This window comes from Rattus norvegicus, chromosome 1 (genome assembly GCF_036323735.1).
Source record: "Rattus norvegicus strain BN/NHsdMcwi chromosome 1, GRCr8, whole genome shotgun sequence".
In the NCBI taxonomy this organism is placed as follows: domain Eukaryota; kingdom Metazoa; phylum Chordata; class Mammalia; order Rodentia; family Muridae; genus Rattus; species Rattus norvegicus.
The window spans coordinates 256,287,186-256,305,901 of record NC_086019.1 but is presented as its reverse complement, the minus strand read 5'-3'; the positions used below and the strand labels follow the sequence as shown (position 1 = coordinate 256,305,901).

General features: G+C 51.4%; 1 protein-coding gene and 1 non-coding gene across 5 annotated transcripts in view; both read left to right on the top strand.

Annotated features, from left to right (window-relative positions):
* Nucleotides 1-857: 857 nt before the first annotated feature.
* On the top strand, nt 858-932 carry Trnap-agg27 (transfer RNA proline (anticodon AGG) 27). The gene has a single exon. It is a non-coding gene; the product is annotated as a tRNA-Pro (tRNA).
* Nucleotides 933-4,781: 3,849 nt separating this feature from the next.
* Sh3pxd2a (SH3 and PX domains 2A) overlaps nt 4,782-18,716 on the top strand; it is a 206,130-nt gene continuing 192,195 nt past the window's right edge. For 2 of the 4 annotated variants that reach the window (NM_001415946.1, NM_001107606.2), the window contains 1 exon segment: nt 4,935-5,313. In NM_001415946.1, coding sequence (NP_001402875.1) covers nt 5,242-5,313 — 72 coding nt within the window. In that variant the 5' untranslated portion in view covers nt 4,935-5,241. 4 annotated transcript variants of the gene reach the window in all.

Genomic DNA, 18,716 nt, shown 5'->3' with positions numbered 1-18,716 from the left:
GTCAGTACTGAAACTCTAACAGGACAGGAACCTGGAGGCAGGAGCTGATGCAGAGGCCATGGAGCGGTGCTGCTTACTGGCTTGCTCTCCATGGCTTGCTTGGCCCATTTCCTTAAGGAACCCAAAACCACCAGCCCAGGGATGGTATCACTCACAAAGGGCTGGGCCTCACCATCAGTCACTAATTAAGGAAGTTCCTCACTGTCAGCTCTTCCCTCCCTTCAGATAACTCTAGCTTAGCCAATACCGTTGAGTAGCTGAGATCAGACACCATGGGATCATCCGCATCTTCATTTCTGAAGGCCTTGAAACGGAACGCACTAGTCTGGGGACCAGATGTCTGGGCAGGGTTAGGGATGCAGCCTAGAGTTACAGAATAATATTTTTCCCCTCTATGAATCTAATTGTGTTTTTGGCTTCTTTGGTTGTTCAAGCTACCAGATTTCCTTCTGGTATTCTGGGAGCCTGGTCATTTTCTGAGGCTAGAATTCCAAGTGGTTCTATCAAAAAAAATCTGCATAATAATTTTTAGAGCAGGAGTCTGAGGCCCTTCATAGCACCGTGTGAAGCAGCAGACGGAGTCCTGCCGGGGGAAGGTTCTGTGTGGGACATCAGGAAGAGGTGACTTTCACCAGCTGATGGCTCGGCAAGTGGCCACACCTTGTTATCAGGTCTGCAATTAGCCGTGGGGCCGTGCCAAGAGAGAAGCTCTGGTGCCCTGTCTTTTTCCATGTCCAGCAACCGAGAAAGCAGAAGCCTATGAAGGGCAACCACATACACCGATGGCAGGGACAGCCACTGTAGTGTAGCCACTGTAGACACCAGCATGGAAGTTCCTCAAAAAACTAAAACTGGGGGCTGGGGATTTGGCTCAGTGGTAGAGCGCTCGCCTAGGAAGCGCAAGGCCCTGGGTTCGATCCCCAGCTCCGGAAAAAAGAACCAAAAAAAAAAAAACAAAAAAAAAACCAACTAAAACTAGACTGTTTAGTGCAACTGAGCTATACTCCATTTCTGGGTAGTCACCCAGAGGACTCCAAGCAACTTCACAGAGGTGGTACACACCTATGTGTACTGTAGCCTTCTTCACAGAAGCTAGTTTATTAAAGCAACTTATGTATCCAGCGTCAAAGGAAGGAGCAAAGAAAGCAGATGCCTATGCAGGAGAATGATCCAGAGACAAGACTCATGCTACTTGCAGGAAGATAGAGGCACCTGGAGCTCGTTTTGACAAACAAGTTGAGTCAGTCTCATTAAGACAGACATCTGTGCTTTTCCTCATAGGTGATTTCTAGATCTTATATAGGTATATAAAATCACACGCACATACACATATGTCTACATGACATGGAACTAGAACTGTCTGGGGCAGTGGCTCTCAACCTGTGGGTCGTATATCAGATATCTTGCTTATCAGATATTTACAATTCATAACAGTAGCAAAATCACAGTTATGAAGCAGCAATAATAATTTTTTTTTGTATTTCTTTTTTTTTTTTTTTTTTAGTTCTTTTTTTCGGAGCTGGGGACCGAACCCAGGGCCTTGCGCTTCCTAGGCAAGCGCTCTACCACTGAGCTAAATCCCCAACCCCAGCAATAATAATTTTATGGTTGGGGGTCACAACATGAAAAACTGTATTAAAGAGGCATGGTATTAGGAAGGTTGAGAACCACTGGTCTAGGGGGACAAAGAGGTCAGGGATTATAGGGGGTAACACACTTAATGTCTAATACATATTTGTATAAGAATGTCCTTGTGTAACATAGGACCATATACAATGAATATTCCCAATGAAAAATATTTTAGTTAAAAAAACAAACTGTCGGGCTGGAGAGATGGCTCAGCGGTTAAGAGCACCCGACTGCTCTTCCAGAGGTCATGAGTTCAACTCCCAGCAACCACATGGTGGCTCACAACCATCTGTAAAGAGATCCAATGTCCTCTTCTGGTGTGTGTGAAGACAGCTACAGTGTACTTATATATAATAAATGAATAAATCTTAAAAAAAAAAAACAGTCAGTGTGTGTGCCCATGAATGAATGCATGTGTTTCCATGTGTCTCTCATGTAGCTAAGTCTAGCCTTGAACTCTTGATCCTTCTGTCTGTACCCCTCCCAAGTACTAGCATCAAGGGCTGTACCATTTTACCAGCTGGGTATGGTGGTGCATACCTTTAATTCCAGCAATGGGGAGCCTGAGGCAGGTGGGGCTCTGTGAGTTTGAGGTTAGTCTGATCTACAGGGTGAGGTCTAGGAGATCCAGGGCTACATAGTGAGGCCTTGTCGGAGGGTTAGAGAGATGGGCCAGCACGTAGGAGTGCTAGCTGCTCTTCCAGGGGACCCAGGTTTGAATCCCAGCATTCACATGGCAACTCACAACTGTGTATAACCAAAGTCCCAGGGGTTCGATGATCTTTGGCCTTCCTGTGCACTCATGTGATACGCAGACACAGAGGCAGATAAAACACATACACGAATTAAATAAATGTGTGTTGTTTAAAAGAGAGACAGAGGGCTGGGGATTTAGCTCAGTGGTTAGAGTGCTTACCTAGGAAGCGCAAGGCCCTGGGTTCGGTCCCCAGCTCCGGAAAAAAGCCAACCATCGAGTGCTGGAGTGAAGTGTGCATACACAATCCTACTGGGGTGGGGGGTGGGGGACAGGTGGCAGGGGGCAGAAAATGTTTCAGTCAGCAAGGTGTTTTTGTGCTCTGTGTAAAGGCTATCCTTGTGCTATTTGAGTGCTAGTTTCTCTGCTCTCATAGCTTAAAGATTTATTATTTACTTTATTTATATAAGTACACTGTCGCTCTCTTCAGACACACCAGAAGAGGGCATCGGATCCCTTTACAGATGGTTGTGAGCCACTGTGTGGTTGCTGGGACTTGAACTCAGGACCTCCGGAAGAGCAGTCAGCACCCTTAACCACTGAGCAATCTCTCTGGTCCCTGCCCTCATATCTTATTTCCATCCTGACACAGCATTGCAATGCTTACTTAGGTCAAGAATCTCTCGTCTCAAGTTTGTATAAACAAGTCATCATCTACTTTCTGCCTTGTCGATAAATGCTGATGCAGTATCAGAGATGACTTGGGGCTGGGCTGGCATCCTCCCACCTTCGGTAGCTCAGGGCTGAGCATAGATTCTGGGTGAAGCCTTGTTCGCCAAGCCAGACTCAGCTCCGACATTCCCTGTCAACCAAATACCCCTGCCTGCCCCAGAGGAGTGCTTTCTTCTTGCCTCCTACCAGCACCAGCAAGGGTTTTCCATTACTGTTCTCTGAGATAGAGAAGCCCCATGCCTGGTGTCAAGACTCCTGCATCCATCTGGTTTGTGTGTGCTTAGTTGTGTATGTGTCTATGTACATGTGTATGTGTGTGCTTCCGTGCAAGATGTCTGATATCCACCTTATTCCTTGAGGCATGATCTCTCCTGAACCCATAACTTATTGTTTCTGTGGCTAGATGGCTGACCATCAAACCCCCAAATCTTCATAACTCCATCTCATACAGTGCTAAAGTCACAGGTTCGAGGCTACACCTGGTTTTTATCCTAGTACCAAGGAATCTGAACTCTGGTAGTCATGTTTGCCCAGCCAGCACTCTTTAAAATGTTATGTGTTTAAGTGTTTTGCCCGCATGTATGTATGTATATGCACCACGCTGGGTGGCCAAAGAGGTCAGAAGAGGGCGTCTGATCCTGTGATGGTGGTTGTGAATCATTGGGGAACTGAACACGAAGCCATCAAGCCATCGTTTCTTCAGCCCCCTCAGCCAGTGCTTTTCCTGAAGAAAATGCAGAAGTCTCAGAACGGCCCAGGGCTCTGCCAAGGAAAAAAAAAGTCACCAAAATCCTTTGCCCACATTTCGGATGCTTTCCATGAGTCCCCAAGCACAAAACACAAAACATTACTGTATTGTGAAACAATTGGATTCGTTTTGAAAACACCTACTCCGTTAAATATTTGAAAGTAGAACAGGGGGGAAAAAGATGAAGTGCGATGTGTCTCTTCTGTGTGTGGTGGTGGTGGGGCTAAGTTGAATTGAGTAAAATTGAGCTTCAAGACTTGGAAAGTCGGCTTTCCAGACTAGAGGGAGTGATGATGAGGAAGCGTGAGCCTGGAGCTAAAGACTATCTGGTTCCCAGCACAGTGGATTTTTCCCACCATTGTGTGCTCCTTTGCCGGTTGCCAGCCCTGGGAGAGTCCCCGGGGAGCCCGGACTTAAGGCTAAAGTGGTGTTTGTAACCTTGTCATTGGGAAATTATGTCGCAGCTTAGTTACACAGGCCCTGATCGATGACGGAGGCAGCAGCAGATCAATAGATCCCATTTCCGGGGAGAAGTTACCCGTGGTGACCTGCAGGGGGGCAGGTGGTTCATCAAAAGAAGGCTGGCTTGAAAGATTTAATGCTGGTCTCTTTTCCATCCCCGTCTCCTTTTGGAGGGAGCTGTAGGCAGTAACAGGCGGGTAATAAACTACTTTTCCTTAAAGAGATCTGAGGAGATGGCAGTGGTACAAGGGACAGAAAGGTGGCCACAGATCCTCTGGGAGACCGAAAGCCAGGATGGGGGCGCTCTGGGCTCACTTTCCCTGAGCCTCCTCCCTCCAAAGCTACCCTGAGTTTGGGGACTGAGCAGAGTAGCCCTTCCAGGCCTGGCAGGGTTGCAGCCCCTCGCCGTCCGCCCGAGCCCCTCCCCCGGCCCGGAGCCCCTCCCCGCGCTTCCCCTCGCCGCGCTCCCCTCCCTTCCCTTCCCCTCCCTTCTCTGCTCGCCCTGCCTCCGCCTCCTGCGCCCACAGCGCCGGCCAGCGCCGAGCCCCCAGGAGCCCGAGCGCGGCCCAGGGGCGCCGCCGGCCCCTCCCCGGCGCGCTGACAGCAGGCCCGGCCCCCGCCCCGTACCCTCGCCGGCGGGACACACCCCCAGCCCTCCTCTGCGCCGCCAGTTCCCGCCGGCCCCATCGGGCGGCAGAGAGAGCGGGCAGGCGAGCGGAGCGCGGCGGCGCGGGAGGGAAGGGGCGCGCGGCAGGCCCACGGGAGCAGCCTGGGGTGCACGGAGCCCTCGTGCCCTCCGGGACAGTCGCCTGCCTGGGAGTCGCAGCTGTGGACGTCGGGAGTCTCGGTGGCGACTAGCGCGTGGGGCAGGGGTGGCGCGTAACCGCAGGGACCCGTGCAACGGGAGAAGGAGCCGGAACCCGGCCAGGATGAGAAGGTGAAGCCGCCGGGGGGCGCCACTCGCTTTGTGGGGAAGATGCTCGCCTACTGCGTGCAAGATGCCACCGTGGTGGACGTGGAGAAGCGGAGGAACCCCTCTAAACATTACGTGAGTACTGCTTCCACCGACTCCGGCAAGGGGCTGGCCAGTCTCGGAGAGCCATGCCCCCAGGGGCAGCCTTTGGCTCCAGAGTTTGTTCACAGGGCTGTGATCTCTAGGGAAGACTTTTCTGTCCTTCTTCTACTCCCCTGTCCCGGGTTTCTTTTTTTGGCATTGCAATTGGCAAGTGGCTGCCCTTGTCTGTTACAACGGTGAAGTCATGTGTCCGCCCGCTGCTTGGATGGATGGTGGGGGAAGCTTTCGTCAGCCCCTTGCAGAGCAGTCCCTTTGGGAAAGAGCATCTTCGTCGCGCTCCCTAGGGGCGCGGGACACTCACGCACTCGGCCTGGGATGCTTTTAATTTTTTGACCGGAGACCCACGCTTCTCTTTCTGCCTTCCACGTTTGCTACTCTGCCTGCACCGGCTGGGGACAGAGGAAGCGCGTTGCCCCCTGCCCCCTCTACTCTTCGTTTCGAGCTTTGATTTCCTTCTTAAAACCATTGTGTCCCGCGGTGTGAGGAGAATTGTGGCTTTTCCTTTTATCCCTCCTCTGGACGTGACCCTTCGCCGGGGTCATTTCCTCGTAAGTGATGCTCTGACTCCAGACACGAGTAGGCAAATGTGGTCTGTGGTCTCGGAGGCACGGTTGACTGCCCCGCCGCCCCTCCCCCTTCCTTACCCAAACTTAATGAGAAGAGGCTAAGGTTGACCAGCTGGACTTCAGAGTGTGTGACAGTCCCCTTTCATCTCAGCCGGTCCTGTCTTCCAATCCTTTACACCTTTGGAAGAAAACACTGCGTCCTTCCGAATTGTTTGTTCCCTTAAGATGGCTTGCTGAGCTCTGCTCCTGGACTCCAGATAGAAGAGACTCACAGTTTTAAAGTACCCAAAACACAGAAAACACAGGGACAGTAGGGCAGTCTCTTATTTGCAAATTAGGCATTTAAAAGAGCGTTTAGAATGCTCAAAGCATTAATTTTAACAATTAAAACGGGCTGTCGGTTGCTGCCCAAGATTGCACATTAGTCTCTAAAGTGCCTTCTAGTTCCCTGTTGAAGGGAGGCTGGGGTTTGTGGTGTAATACCAGCCCGGGGCTACTCTTTCTGCCAGGATCACAGCAGACTTGAAGGCAGAGTTCTGTACAGTTGACTAGTGGGGCTGGACTCAGGTTGGGAAGAAGGTGAGAGTGGTCAGACCGGAGGGTCAGATCTGTGGTGGGCGATCCCTGACACAGTCAGAGATCCTTTCCAATTGTGTAGTCTGGTGTTGAAAGCCATTACAAAAAAAATCAAAACAAAAACACCCCACAATTCTTTTAGGATCCGAGGAGGTGGCTAAGTAGCAGAGTCCTTGACTAGCAAGTTCGAGGTACTTCTAGTACCACATTGAGAGGGGGAGGGGAAGGGGGAGGGGTAGGGGAAGATGGAGAGGGGTAGAAGAGAGAGAGAGAGAGAGAGAGAGAGAGAGAGAGAGAGAGAGAGAGAGAGAGTGTTTGTGTAGGGCTTAGATGACCAGGTGGCCACCCTGCTCCAAGGGCTGGTGTCCATTTGCAGGTCTCTGGGTTTCGTATGTGCTGCCAACCATCTTGGTCACTTTGGGGGGCCACTGTAGACTGTCTTAAAGATTTTTTTCAGCCTTCAGTTGAGGCTGGTACTGCTTTCAACAGATGACTGTCTCTGCCCTGAGACCCTAGCAGGTGCTTTTCCAGCTCCGGATTGTACACGAAGCATCCAATTTAGCTTTGATCAGCTATGCCCAAGGTTCCAATGTAAGACGCACTGGCAACAGAGTAGCGGCTAACAAGACCAAGACCTGTTGTTAGAAGTATGGAAACTGTTTGGTTTCCTTAAATGGCTCACCCACTCACTGTGCAACACTGTATACATTCTTTAAAACTTCATGGGGCCTTGTATTGAAAAAAATTCAGTTCTTTTATGTGTCCGGGCGTTTTGCTTGCACGCATGTCTGTGCACCACTTGCTCGCAGTACCTACAGAAAGCCAGGAGAGGGCGTAGGATTCCCTGGATCTGGAGTTACAAACAGTTGTGAGCTATTTTGTGGGTGCTGAAAATTGAACCCGGGTCCCCTGCAAGAGTTGCCAGTGCTTGTAACTGCTGAATCATCTCCCCAGTCCTAGTTTCCTTACTTTTAAAGTGAGGGTATTAATATTATGTATTTCATAGGGCTGTCAGGAGATGAGATGACATCACCCCTGGGAAGGACTTAGCCCAGTTCTGAGTACACACTGAGTACTCATCAAATATTAGCTAACTGTTGGCAAGAATCTGACAAAGAAAGTTCCTGAAAACCAGCTATTAAGGGTCTGACTGAGAGGAAGGGAGACTTGGCGTTTTTAAGATTGATAATAAAGTGTACTGTGTGGAAAATACAAAAGAAGTCCTGTCCACTTCCCTTGGAATGATCATTTCCTCCCTTTCTACAGACAGAGTGTTTCCTGGGTCATCTCCACTTCTGTGTGAGAATGAATGGATGATGTGATCCTTGGGGCAGAGAGTGACGTCACCTAGCAGATGGGATCACACAGAGTTCTAGAAAACAATGAATGGAGTGTGCTATATGTTGTGGCTTTGTGGAGCTGGCTGGGGCGGATGGCTCATTTGGTGCAACCCTTTACTTACAGATGAGGGAACACAGAGCCAGGTGGGTTACTTACAGAGTAGCTACTCACAGCACTGGGGCTAACCGGCTTTCCAGCCTGTGGTGTGGGCTTTGTCCACAAGGTACCCCAAGTCTGGTTGAAGTCAACAAAGAAGAAAGATACATCGCTACACATTTTGGGCACTGATACATAACCCAGGGGTGCCCAATAGTTGAAAGAGTCCAGTAGGGCTCTGAGGCGGCCCTCTCTCTTTTTGACCCCTTGTATAGTAGATACCCCACACGGAAGGGCAGGTGTTGTGGATGAGGCATTCCGGTGTAGTTAGCTGGCAGGACAAGTTGGACCCAAGTCACATATGTCTGTTAAACCTTACACTGAGGAAGCACCGATGGAGTACCGAGCCTGTGCTTTGGTGAATTGCAGAGCGGAGTTTTTTATGGATGTGCACATTAGCCAGAGCTTGCAGATGAGGGAAGCTTGGAGCCCACGCAGGAGGAGCAGCACTGGCTTCAGAACACTGGGAACACATGCAAAGGTTCTCTCAGGACACCCAGCAGAGGGTGTGCACATCTCCACAAGGAGCGGGGGCTGTGGGGCTGGAGGGGTGTTTCTGTGCCTTGGGTCTGTTTATAAAAGGCAGACAAGTAGCTTCCATCTTCCATGGTGTTCATGGTGCAGCCAGCGCTTCCTTCCTCTCTGTCAGCCCCTGCCTCGGGTGGGGCTGGGAAGTGTGAGAGCAGCTGTTGCTTGGGTCAGTCTTCCTGCCTGGGAGCTGGGCTCCTGTCCTAGCTCTCAAGAGCTGTTCCTTGGGAGACCTTAGGTAAACTGGCTTTGGCCTCAGACCCTGTGTCTTAAAGATGGCCCTGCAGGTGCCACATGCAAGCCGCAGCTGCCTCTATTGGAGGGTTTGCTGATGTGAGTTGGAGAGCACAGAGTTCTTTGCACTCACAGGTGTGTATAGGTGTGTTTGGGGCCATATGGTGGCAGGGAGAAGCTTGTTTATCCAAAGCAAAGGAGACGTTATGTCTGTTTGGATTTGGGAGGTGTCCTGCTTTCACAGTCATTTCCTTTCCTGAGTGTTTATTTCAGACAAATACCAGTCGTGAATGCGCTGATCCTCCACAGGACTCTGGGAAATACAAAGAATAGCCAGTGTCAGCAGCTACTTCTACGGTACCCAATGCTAACAGGCGTGCTCTCCTGTTGGTTCATTTACTGTAGAGTGTATGTGTGTGTGTGTGTGTGTGTGTGTGTGTGTGTGTGTGTGTTGCTTTGATCTTACTACACATGGATTGACCAAAGCTTGGTGACGTTAACTAGTTGCTTGGACTCCCCCACTCAGCCTCAATGGGATCTGAGTAAACACAGCTTAATTTTACTTCCCAAGGAGAAGCCCAAGACTTGGCTCTCCCCACTTGGTTAGTGAGTGAGTCCAGGCTCAGGCCTGTGTGACAGTGAGTGATACAGGGTGGCATTCGAGGGCTGCCTCTCTGGAAAGGTTACTGCTCATCCTGTGTCATGAAACTGGGTTTGACTGGTGGAGGGAGAGGTTGCCAGGAGAGCAGTATCTGTATCCAGTTGAGTCCTGGGAAGAGAAAGGAAGGGCAGACCTCTGAAACTGATACATTCTCCCTGATTTAAATCATCACAGATTGTGGTTGTGGTCCCAGGAGTTGTGTTTTTAGGATTCGGCACCAAACTCCTTCATCGCCCTTTGTTGTTTTTTTTTTTCCCTAAGCCTGAGGTTACGGCTCCAGCCTCACTGGAGGGAGACGGGCAGCCTTAGATGGGAATAGCCCCCCCCCCCCCCCTTTTAGGGCCTTCTATTACGGAAGACGGGATATCAGACAGATGGGGATTAAAATACCACCACTGGCACTTCATGACTGTACAAGCCTGGATTGGTGACTCTGGGCTCCTCCTCACCTGGATCCTCACAGCACTTGGGGGGACAGTGCTGAGCAGCTGCCCCATGCTGTTTCTCCGGGTGGTCTCATTACCAAAGCACCGAAGTACATCTAGGATCCATGGGGGACGCTGAGAGAAAAGGCAAAACTAGGCCAAAAGGAAGGCCCAGCTGTTGAGAGTCTGATGGGACATTGGGCCGTCTGCCCCGTGGAAAGCACCCAGCATACATGACACCAGCAAACAGAGGGCAGCTGTTCAGTCCTGGAGGGGATCCTGGTCGAGCGCTGGGGCCTAGCCTTAGATTTCTGATAAGCTGAGGAGAGAAAGAATGTGGGCTGGTAGAGAAGGGAGAGGGGGTCGCTCCAGGTAAGGATGAGGTCGCTCCTAACCAGAGATCAGCACTGCGTGCTCCACATCTGCCTGAATCTGGGAGTGTGACTGTCTTACACAGACAGACAGACAGACAGACACACACACACACACACACACACACACGAATGGGAACCGTTTCTTCTTTATAAGAGGGAAGTGATCTAGGAGTGATTCACAGGGCTGATGAGACTCCCTGTTCATGGAACAGCCAACCACATCCTTCAAGACCGTTGGGACAGGGAGCAGAGCCAGCCGTTCCTCATGGCTCTGTTCAGGGTTGAGTGTGAGGGATATTTTGAGGGGAGAGGGCAAGACAGGGTTGGAGTCACCGTGTGCGGTGGCAGGCGGAGGGGAAGGGAAAAATAAGCCTATTTGATGTCAAGTAAGACCGGGTCCAGCTTCAGGAATATGAGCACCGGCGATTGCATTTTCCAAAGAGCTATTCTGAGGCCAGCTGAGTTAATAGGCAGTGGGGGCTGTGAACTGGGGCGTACTGGGGAACGTCTGACTTAGGGTTTGCCTAGCCATCCCTGGAAATTGCCTTTTAATTTCCTCATCCTGAGTCACTGACCAGTCCCTTGGCCAGAAAAGTCTAACAGGCAACCCTGTTCTCTTTTGCCTCCTAATTAAAGAAAATAAAACAACTAATGGAGTTATCTGTACAGTAGTCACACTTATTCGTCGTTAGTGCTGAGAATCCAGGAAAGAGATCATGGGTCGGGACAGAATTCCAGGGACAGGAAGGACAAGGGGTGTGTGTGGGAAACGAGGTGGAGATTCTGGCTTTGGAAATAGGTTCTGAGTGAGGGCCAGCGGTGTTCTCTGCCCTGACAGTTGCCAAAAATAATGGAAGCTTCCAACAGGGGTGGTCAGTGTTTGTACATGCTGATCCCCAGAGTGAGAGCTGCCTCCAGCCTGTTTGGGCTGCTCTTGTCTGAGGGTCATGGGTTGTAGGCAAGCAGGTGAATGGAGAGGGTCAGGGGCTTGAACCAGTGGGCAGGTCACGCCTCAGATAATCTCAGGCAAGTCTCATGGTAGCAGCAGGGACTGAGCCCTGTTATATACACAGGGCTGGCCATTGGGCAGCCAGGAGACCTTGCAAAGTGCAGCAAGCAGGTTAGGAGCTGACCCGAGGATATGTTAGGGCCAGACATGGCGCTGAAACTGAGGGCTTTAAGACTCCCATGTGGGGGAGGCGGCTTTGTGCCCATTTTATAGGTGTAGACATGGAAGTCACATGCCCTTAGGATTCTCCCTCAGGGTAATTCTGTGGCAGGGCTGTGATGCTCACCTCCGCACCTAACAAGTTGGCCAGCTGCCACTTGATTCCCCATCAGAGCAGAGCCAGGGAGAGAGAGATAACAAGCCAATCCAGGGAGAATGTCCTGAGGAGTGGAAGGCACTCCAGTGCTCAGACACCCGGCCCGTCGCCACCACTCACAGCCACACCATGCCTCGGTTTCCACATCTGCAAACAGTGCAACAGTGTGGGTGGAAAGAGGACCCAGTTCTAGGGTCCCAGTAGAAAGCAAATGAGTTCATCCTGACAGGGGTTCTAGAACAGTGCTTACACGTCAGAAGTACAAGGTCAGAATCCGCCAAACTGGTTCAGTCCCAAAGCGGGAAGACCTCTCCATGAACTGGAGTTTCCAGGGGAGGCAGGTGGATGGAGAAGGCAGCTTTCGTAGTGGGGTTTGGGAGTGATGAGGGTTGGCTGGGAGAGACAGGAATGGAACAACCAGAAGACAGTTCCGGGGAGGGGAAAGTGACGCCCTGCGGGGAACATTTACACAGAATCTAGTATGAACTCACCCACCGTGGCTGTGGGGAGAAGGAGAACGGAGCATATGAGGAAGGTGCAAGGTCCTCAGACGGCAGCCATGGAGATTCAGTACACCAAGCACTGGGGAGATGGAGACACGAGGCTCTGGGAATTTGCTAGTGACCTAGTCTAGCCAACACGAGGATTTTTTGAGGACAGTGATGGACTCTGTCTTCAGGGTATGGGCTCAGCAGGTCAAGATGTCTGCTGCCAACTCTGACAGCCTCCTTTTGATCCCTGAGACCCACGTAGTAGAAAGAAGGGAACTGATTTGGATAAGTTGTCTATAACTTACACTTGAGTGTTTATACATGTACACACAGACACGCACATACTCGCACAAAAACTTAAACACACAACACTGGACATACCACATACAAGTGCACGAACACTCACGTACAAGCATACACAAAGAAAGAGGGAGGGAGGGAGAGCGGGGAGACCACCATCTCGCTGCAGGGTTGATCTTCCTGCCACGGTCAGAGCTAAGGCCTCTTTCTAGGTGTGCCTTGCGGGGGGGGGGGTCTTGTGTTTGCCGGATTCCAGCCCCTCTTGTTCGTAGCCTTTGCTCCTAGTGGTGAGACTGCCATTTCAAAGTTGATTGCACCCATGCTCTTGGGGAAGCAGGGCCGCAGAGGAGAAGATGGAGCAACATCCAGGAGTGAGGCGGTGGCTGCCTCAGATCTCAACAGTGTGTGGCTGGGGGTGGGGGGTGGGGTGGGAGCGGAGGGCTGAGCATTTCTGACCAATCATTTCCACCCATACTGTCTTGTCTGGTGGCGAGACAAAGGCAGAGCTTGCTTCAATTCTGAATAGCTCCGTGGGAGCCCAGAGGGATAATGACTCTGAAGTCCCAGTGCCCCTCGGAGACATCCACCCCTCAGAACTCCAAGTTTTACCTACAAGGCTTCATACCACCTCTTCATTCATTTGGTCCCCTACAGTACACCCCCGTATTCCAGTACCCTGACTCTTTAGGGGGATTGTCCTAATAGAAATAATGGCTACTGGTTAGGATACTTCCTTTTCAGAACCATTTAAAACTGCTGCCTTGACGGTTTCATATACGTAGGCAAAGTATCGTGACCAACCCCCCCCTTCCCTCCAGCCATCCAACTCCACTCCCTGCCCCTAGGTCTCTCCCTCACCTTCATGCCCTATTTCCTTCCATAACTCACCAGGTCTAACTAGTAACTTCTCACTCACTAGAGTATCGACGTGGGGCCATCCAGTGGAGCACGGGCAACCTTCCAGGGGCCACTGGCCTGACAAAACTGTGACTCTGGGTTTCCAGAAGTTATCAACAGTCAATAGCATTTCAGCTAGGAGTGGGGGTGGGGGTAGGGGTGGGGGTGGTGTCTCCTAAGCCCTTCCTTCATCCATGTTGGAATGCCTACTGGTTTGATCTTGTGCAGGTCTTATTCAAGCAACCCCAACTGTTGTGAATTCCTGATTGCCCTGGCCCTGTGACATCCAGAAGGTGTGATGTCTCTGTCTTTGTTTCTGTCTCTGTTTCTGTCTCTGTCTCTTTCTCTGTCTCTCTCTCTCTGTGTCTGTCTGTCTTTCTGTCTCTCTCTCTCTCACACAGACAGACAGACAGACAGACAGACACACACACACACACACACACACACACACACACACACACACACACACACAATCACAGCACTCCTTCCCAACCTTTAGCTTTTGGTTTTCTCTCTGCCTTGTCTTCTTCCCATGTTCCCTGAGTGCCGATGGCCATGTGTGTAATACTTCATATGTGCCAAGGGGTATTCTCCTAACAGCCTCACACAGTGTGACTCTGCCACCTACACCTACATGGTACAGAGGAGCACGGGCAGGCTCAGGGAGCCCACATGAATCCCTAGGCACCTCAGAGAACGTAAGCTGCGCCAGCTCCCAGGGCTCCAAAACACGCTTTGCCTGTGGCTTCCAAGTGACACATTTCACTCCCAGAAAGACTAGATGGTCCCAGGACGTTCAGTCTGAGGCTGGGCTGCTTGGCTTTCCGCGTACAAGTCACCTTTCCCCTTTTAAAATCCATTTGCCTACCTAGATATGGCTGCTGCCCTTAGGAAAGGAAGGGGCAGGTATGGAAGGGGTCCCCTGATTTCCCAAGCTGTATCTTAATAAGTTGGCACAGGCAATATTATGATAGAAAGTGATTCCGGATTTCTGGGGACTCTCTCAGCCAGGCTCACCTGACCAGCTTCTTCCTGAGAAGGTTCACAGCCAGGGCTGTCCTGGGGGACACATTGGGTCCTCAGTAAGGATCTTCTAGGGCACAACCATGAGACTACTTTCCTCTTTCCATGCCTTCCCCCTTACCTGAGGGGGAAGTGACACCCAGGTGGCTGTGTTAGCAAAGAGGAAACAGCTGCGCTTCTGCTCCTCCTCTGGGCTTTCTTTGGCCCCTTCCCTGTCACTTCCCTTTGTCCAGTAAGGAAACCACCCTCCCCAGGCCTGGGCGGAGGCACACACGGGATGGGGCAGAGTCCTTTCCTCTGTGTGCACTGCACTAAGTCAGAGAGGACTTCTGAACCTCACTGGGATCCCTAAAGCATGGGTGACCTTCAGATGTGGCGGAAAGTGATCATTCTTATCAGATCTGACCACAGCTCCAGGGAGGAAGGGGTGGTGATGATGAATTTACCTCCTAGGTGGGGTAAGGAACTGAGGGGCTGTGGACTGGTTTGAACCTCTGTCCTTTCTTGTGCAGCGTCTGGTAGAGCACCCTCCATTCTCAAGTGATCCACTTACATAGTTGATTCCTGGAGAATACGACCCGCATTACCTCACCGCCATTCATTGTATGATGGCTACTTTGTATCCTGTGCCAGCGCCTCCAGGCCTCTGATTTGTAATCAGAGTTGTCTTTCTAGCCATTGGACTTAGGGCGGTAGAGCACATATTTGGACATGTTTGTCCCTTCTCCTGGCCTGTGCCTGGTCTCTGTCACTGTACTTCACACACTTGGACCCTCTCCAGGGCTGCCTCAGGGGTCATGGGGACTTCTGCAGCCCAACGTGCTGGCTGTCCTTCTATGGAACATGCCCCTTGTTGGGAACCTGCCTCGAAGTTTTGCCTAGCTAGGGGTTCTGAGTGAAGAGGGGTTGCCCCTGTCCTTTGAAGTAGCTCCTTTGTAAACCTTTCAGGGTAGGCCCAGTTCTGATCCAGCTTTAGCCTGTTTCCTGGTGGCTGAAACCCAAAAGGCTATTTTAAGGGATTTGCCTGTGTGGGAGAATTTCTCTTGAGTGACAACAGAGAGGAGGCCTAGCTGCCTGGCACAGGGCTGGTGTGAGGCTCCCAGCTCTCCCAGGCAGGGGCGGCTGATGGCTGATGGTGCGCTTTGGCGCAGAGGCTACCTCTTGGAGGGGACACCAGCTCTAACAGGTTAGATTGGGGTATGCAGAGATGGCTGCTGGTTCATCCCCAGTGGGTCGGTCCACTGATCCCTCTCACACACGGTTAAAGTCACACAGAACAAAGTCTGAGCTCTTGGTTTCGAGCTGGGATTAATTATTTATGTCAGTCATTTATCACTGGCAGCTTGAGCAAAAGAGCTTCGCTTCCTGCTGTGGTTTCTGAGGGCCAGACCCGGGAACTGGGTGCACTGAGACAAGAGAAAGTTTCTGGGGGAGCCCTGGAAAGTGCAGTTACTGAACTAGGGGGCCTTCTGTCCGGGAGACCCTGACCATTGCTGAGACGGTCCAGTCCCTGGTCGTTAAGTGGTGGAAGTCGAGGTTTAAACTCAGATCTCTGCAGTGCCAGAGAAGTGAGTTTTCTGCTGTACACCGGAGAGTTGGGCCCCAACGTGAGAGTGTGCCACCTGCTCTCTCTATGCCCCCTCTCTAGGCTTGAAGCATCCACAGCAGGGTCACAAACAGCAGCATGCGGCTGTTCTCATGCCTCTCTGCACTCTTGTTCTGGTCCCTGTGGTGTGTTCCCTAGAGCGTCTCCTCCCTACTTCCCTACGGTGTGGTCTAGTGAGAACAGGACAGGCCGATGTTCTGGTCTCATATGGAGTGAAGTGACAAGAAAAGGGATATCCTGTAGCGGTGTCCCACAGCTTTGAAGATGTCCCTTCTGGTGGCTTCCTAGGAGACCAGAGTCTAAGGGACTCGGTGCATGGGTCCCAGACAGAATTCCCAGGGTCGTAGATGCCACCGAAGCTCACCTGCCCACCCTGACCTCTGAGCCCAGCATTAACACGGTGAGGTCGCAACTAACAGCTGAGATAAAACCTCAAAGTGGTTCCATTTATCTATTGTCCAGAGCCACTTTTGAATCCGGCTGCCGGGGGCTCTCTGTCCTTTCTTTAGAGATATGATAACTATCGTGGCATTGTGGGTGGGATCAGGGGACAGTTTAAGTCCTTGGCACTTCTCATCCTCCAACTTGCTCAGGTAAATCTAAGCCGTGGGACCTAGTGTAGACTCTGGAGAGACTTGGGTGGCAGCAGCCAGAAGTAGAGAGCCAGAGGTTGTAGGCAGGGCGCTGACAGCCTCTTCCGCATGGGCTGAGGTGAGGACTTGGAAAATCAGTCCTGAGTTGTGGCCCTGGCTCTGCCTTGCTGGTTTCATGTGGTCCCCTTGAGCTTCCGTTTCTGTCAAAATGATAAAAACCCTAACACTTAGCTCTTACGGTTTATGACCCTTTGTGGCGATCAGATGTTTGATAGGTGTCAGACTTGATTACCACCATTACCATCCTTCATGATTTTGTTCGTTTTTTTTTTTTTTTTTAAATTACCTTCTGGAAGCTTCCCTGACCTCACATCTTGAGAGTATTTCCTGCGAGGTTTTAGTGTTTTGAATGGCTTTAGGTTGTTCGGCTCTCTGCGAGCCGTCGTTAACCCCCAGTCATTCATTTGTCCGGTCATTCATTGATTCCTAGGTTCCAGGCAGGGTGAGTACAAGAGGGTGGGTAAGAGGCCTGGCTCTGTGCCCTTGATAGTCTCGTGGGAAAGGGAAACACTATATAAACAAATCGGTAAAAACATATTGTACGTCAGGTGGGGGATACACACTGCACACTAGAGCAGAGTGAGCGAGGCACAGTAGGCCGTTGTTGGAGGAAGGTCGCTGCTGCTCCAGTGTACAGAGAGGGTGGTTGGGATGGCAAGTCCTGTGTGGAGGTGAGTTTTGAATAGGACTTGACAGTTGAGGCAATGAGGCATTGTGGGTATTCGACGAGAAAGAGTTGTGGGGGAGGGGAGGACCAACAAGGGCTAAGACCCTGAGGGAGGGAGAGCAGCAGCTGCCCTTTTCTCAAGGTGGAGCAAGGAGGCTTGGGTGTTTAGAGTGGTGTGTGTGTGTGCACATGAGAGAGCAGGATGGAGTCTCTGCCCCTCCCATCCTGGACGTGACGTCCTCTGCTCTGCAGTGGCAGCTTCCTGATGACTTGTCGAAGACTCAGACTGACCCTAACATTGCTTGGGGTTTGATTCTGACTCCCTTGAAAGACACAGCCCCCATCAGCAGTGACGTGGGCGGGGACCCTGGGGGGGTGGGCCCCAGAAGCATTGGCAGATGCTGTAGGGAGATGTATTGGCTGAAAGCTAACCTTAAAGCTGCCGTGTGAGGGGTGCTGCAGTAAAAGCCAGGAGCAGAAGGGTTCGTGGAGCTGTGCGTGGTCACAGCAGTCTTGCTTTTTCATGGCCCTTACTCCAGCAGAGGCTCCAGGTCACGATGGGCCCTGGATCAGTGTGCTGAACCTGTGGGCTGAGGCTTTGCCCTGTGGAAATCTTCCCTCTCGCCCCACGCTTAGCACAGTTGTGGAAGCTGCTTGTTGGATGTTAGAACACACATCTCTCCCGGTGTCCTGTTGTCGATGTGTCAAGATGCTCTCAGTTTAGCCCACAGAAAACGTCTGCTCTCCTTGGAACATCTGCAACCCGAGAGCCAGGTGTCTCTGTTAATTAACTCCATCGTAGACTAATCAGGGAACCTAAATGTACCATGTGATGGCCAGGGGAACTGTCTTCCAGGGGGCTAAATTGTAAATGCTGCCATGCTGATGGCGGCCCACTTTTGTAAGAACTTGACTCATTTAGTCCCTTCTACAGCTGGGAGAAAAGCACAGCTCCGCCCTTGCTGGGCTGCCAAGGGACCAGAGGCAAGGAGAGATTGATTTACCAACGGTCACCAGCCAGGAAGAGGTAGCATGGGGACTAAGGCTAGGCAGGGACACCAGAATTGCTTGGGAGCTCCTTAGCCTTCCAGAGAATCCTCCTTGTCAGTCACACCCTGCTGCCTGTAGATCTCTACTTGAAAGGGGGAGTTAACAAGCAAGCCTTGGGATCAGGGGACAAAAGCCACAGGAGGCCAGCCCCTCTCCTTTCTTCAGACAGGAAAAACCATTTGTTATAGGATCACCACACTGCAGGGGTGGCTTTGTTGTGTGCTGTTGTCTTCCTGGGTCATTTGCAAGTCGGGGTGGGGACCCTGTTGGTGGAGGCCCATTTAGGGTGTCTAGCAAGATACTTTTAACACCTAGGCCTAAGGGGAAGGCCAGCAGGTGGCTGGGGCAGTGTGGTCCTTGAGGGAGGGCAGGACATTCTATACAGTTCACTTTATCTTTGGAACTAAACAGGTCTTAACTAGTCCTTGGGCCCCAGAATAAACAGCAGCTGTTGCTGGCTCCACCCTTGTGTCTATTAACAGCCTCAGGCTCTTAGTTCTCTT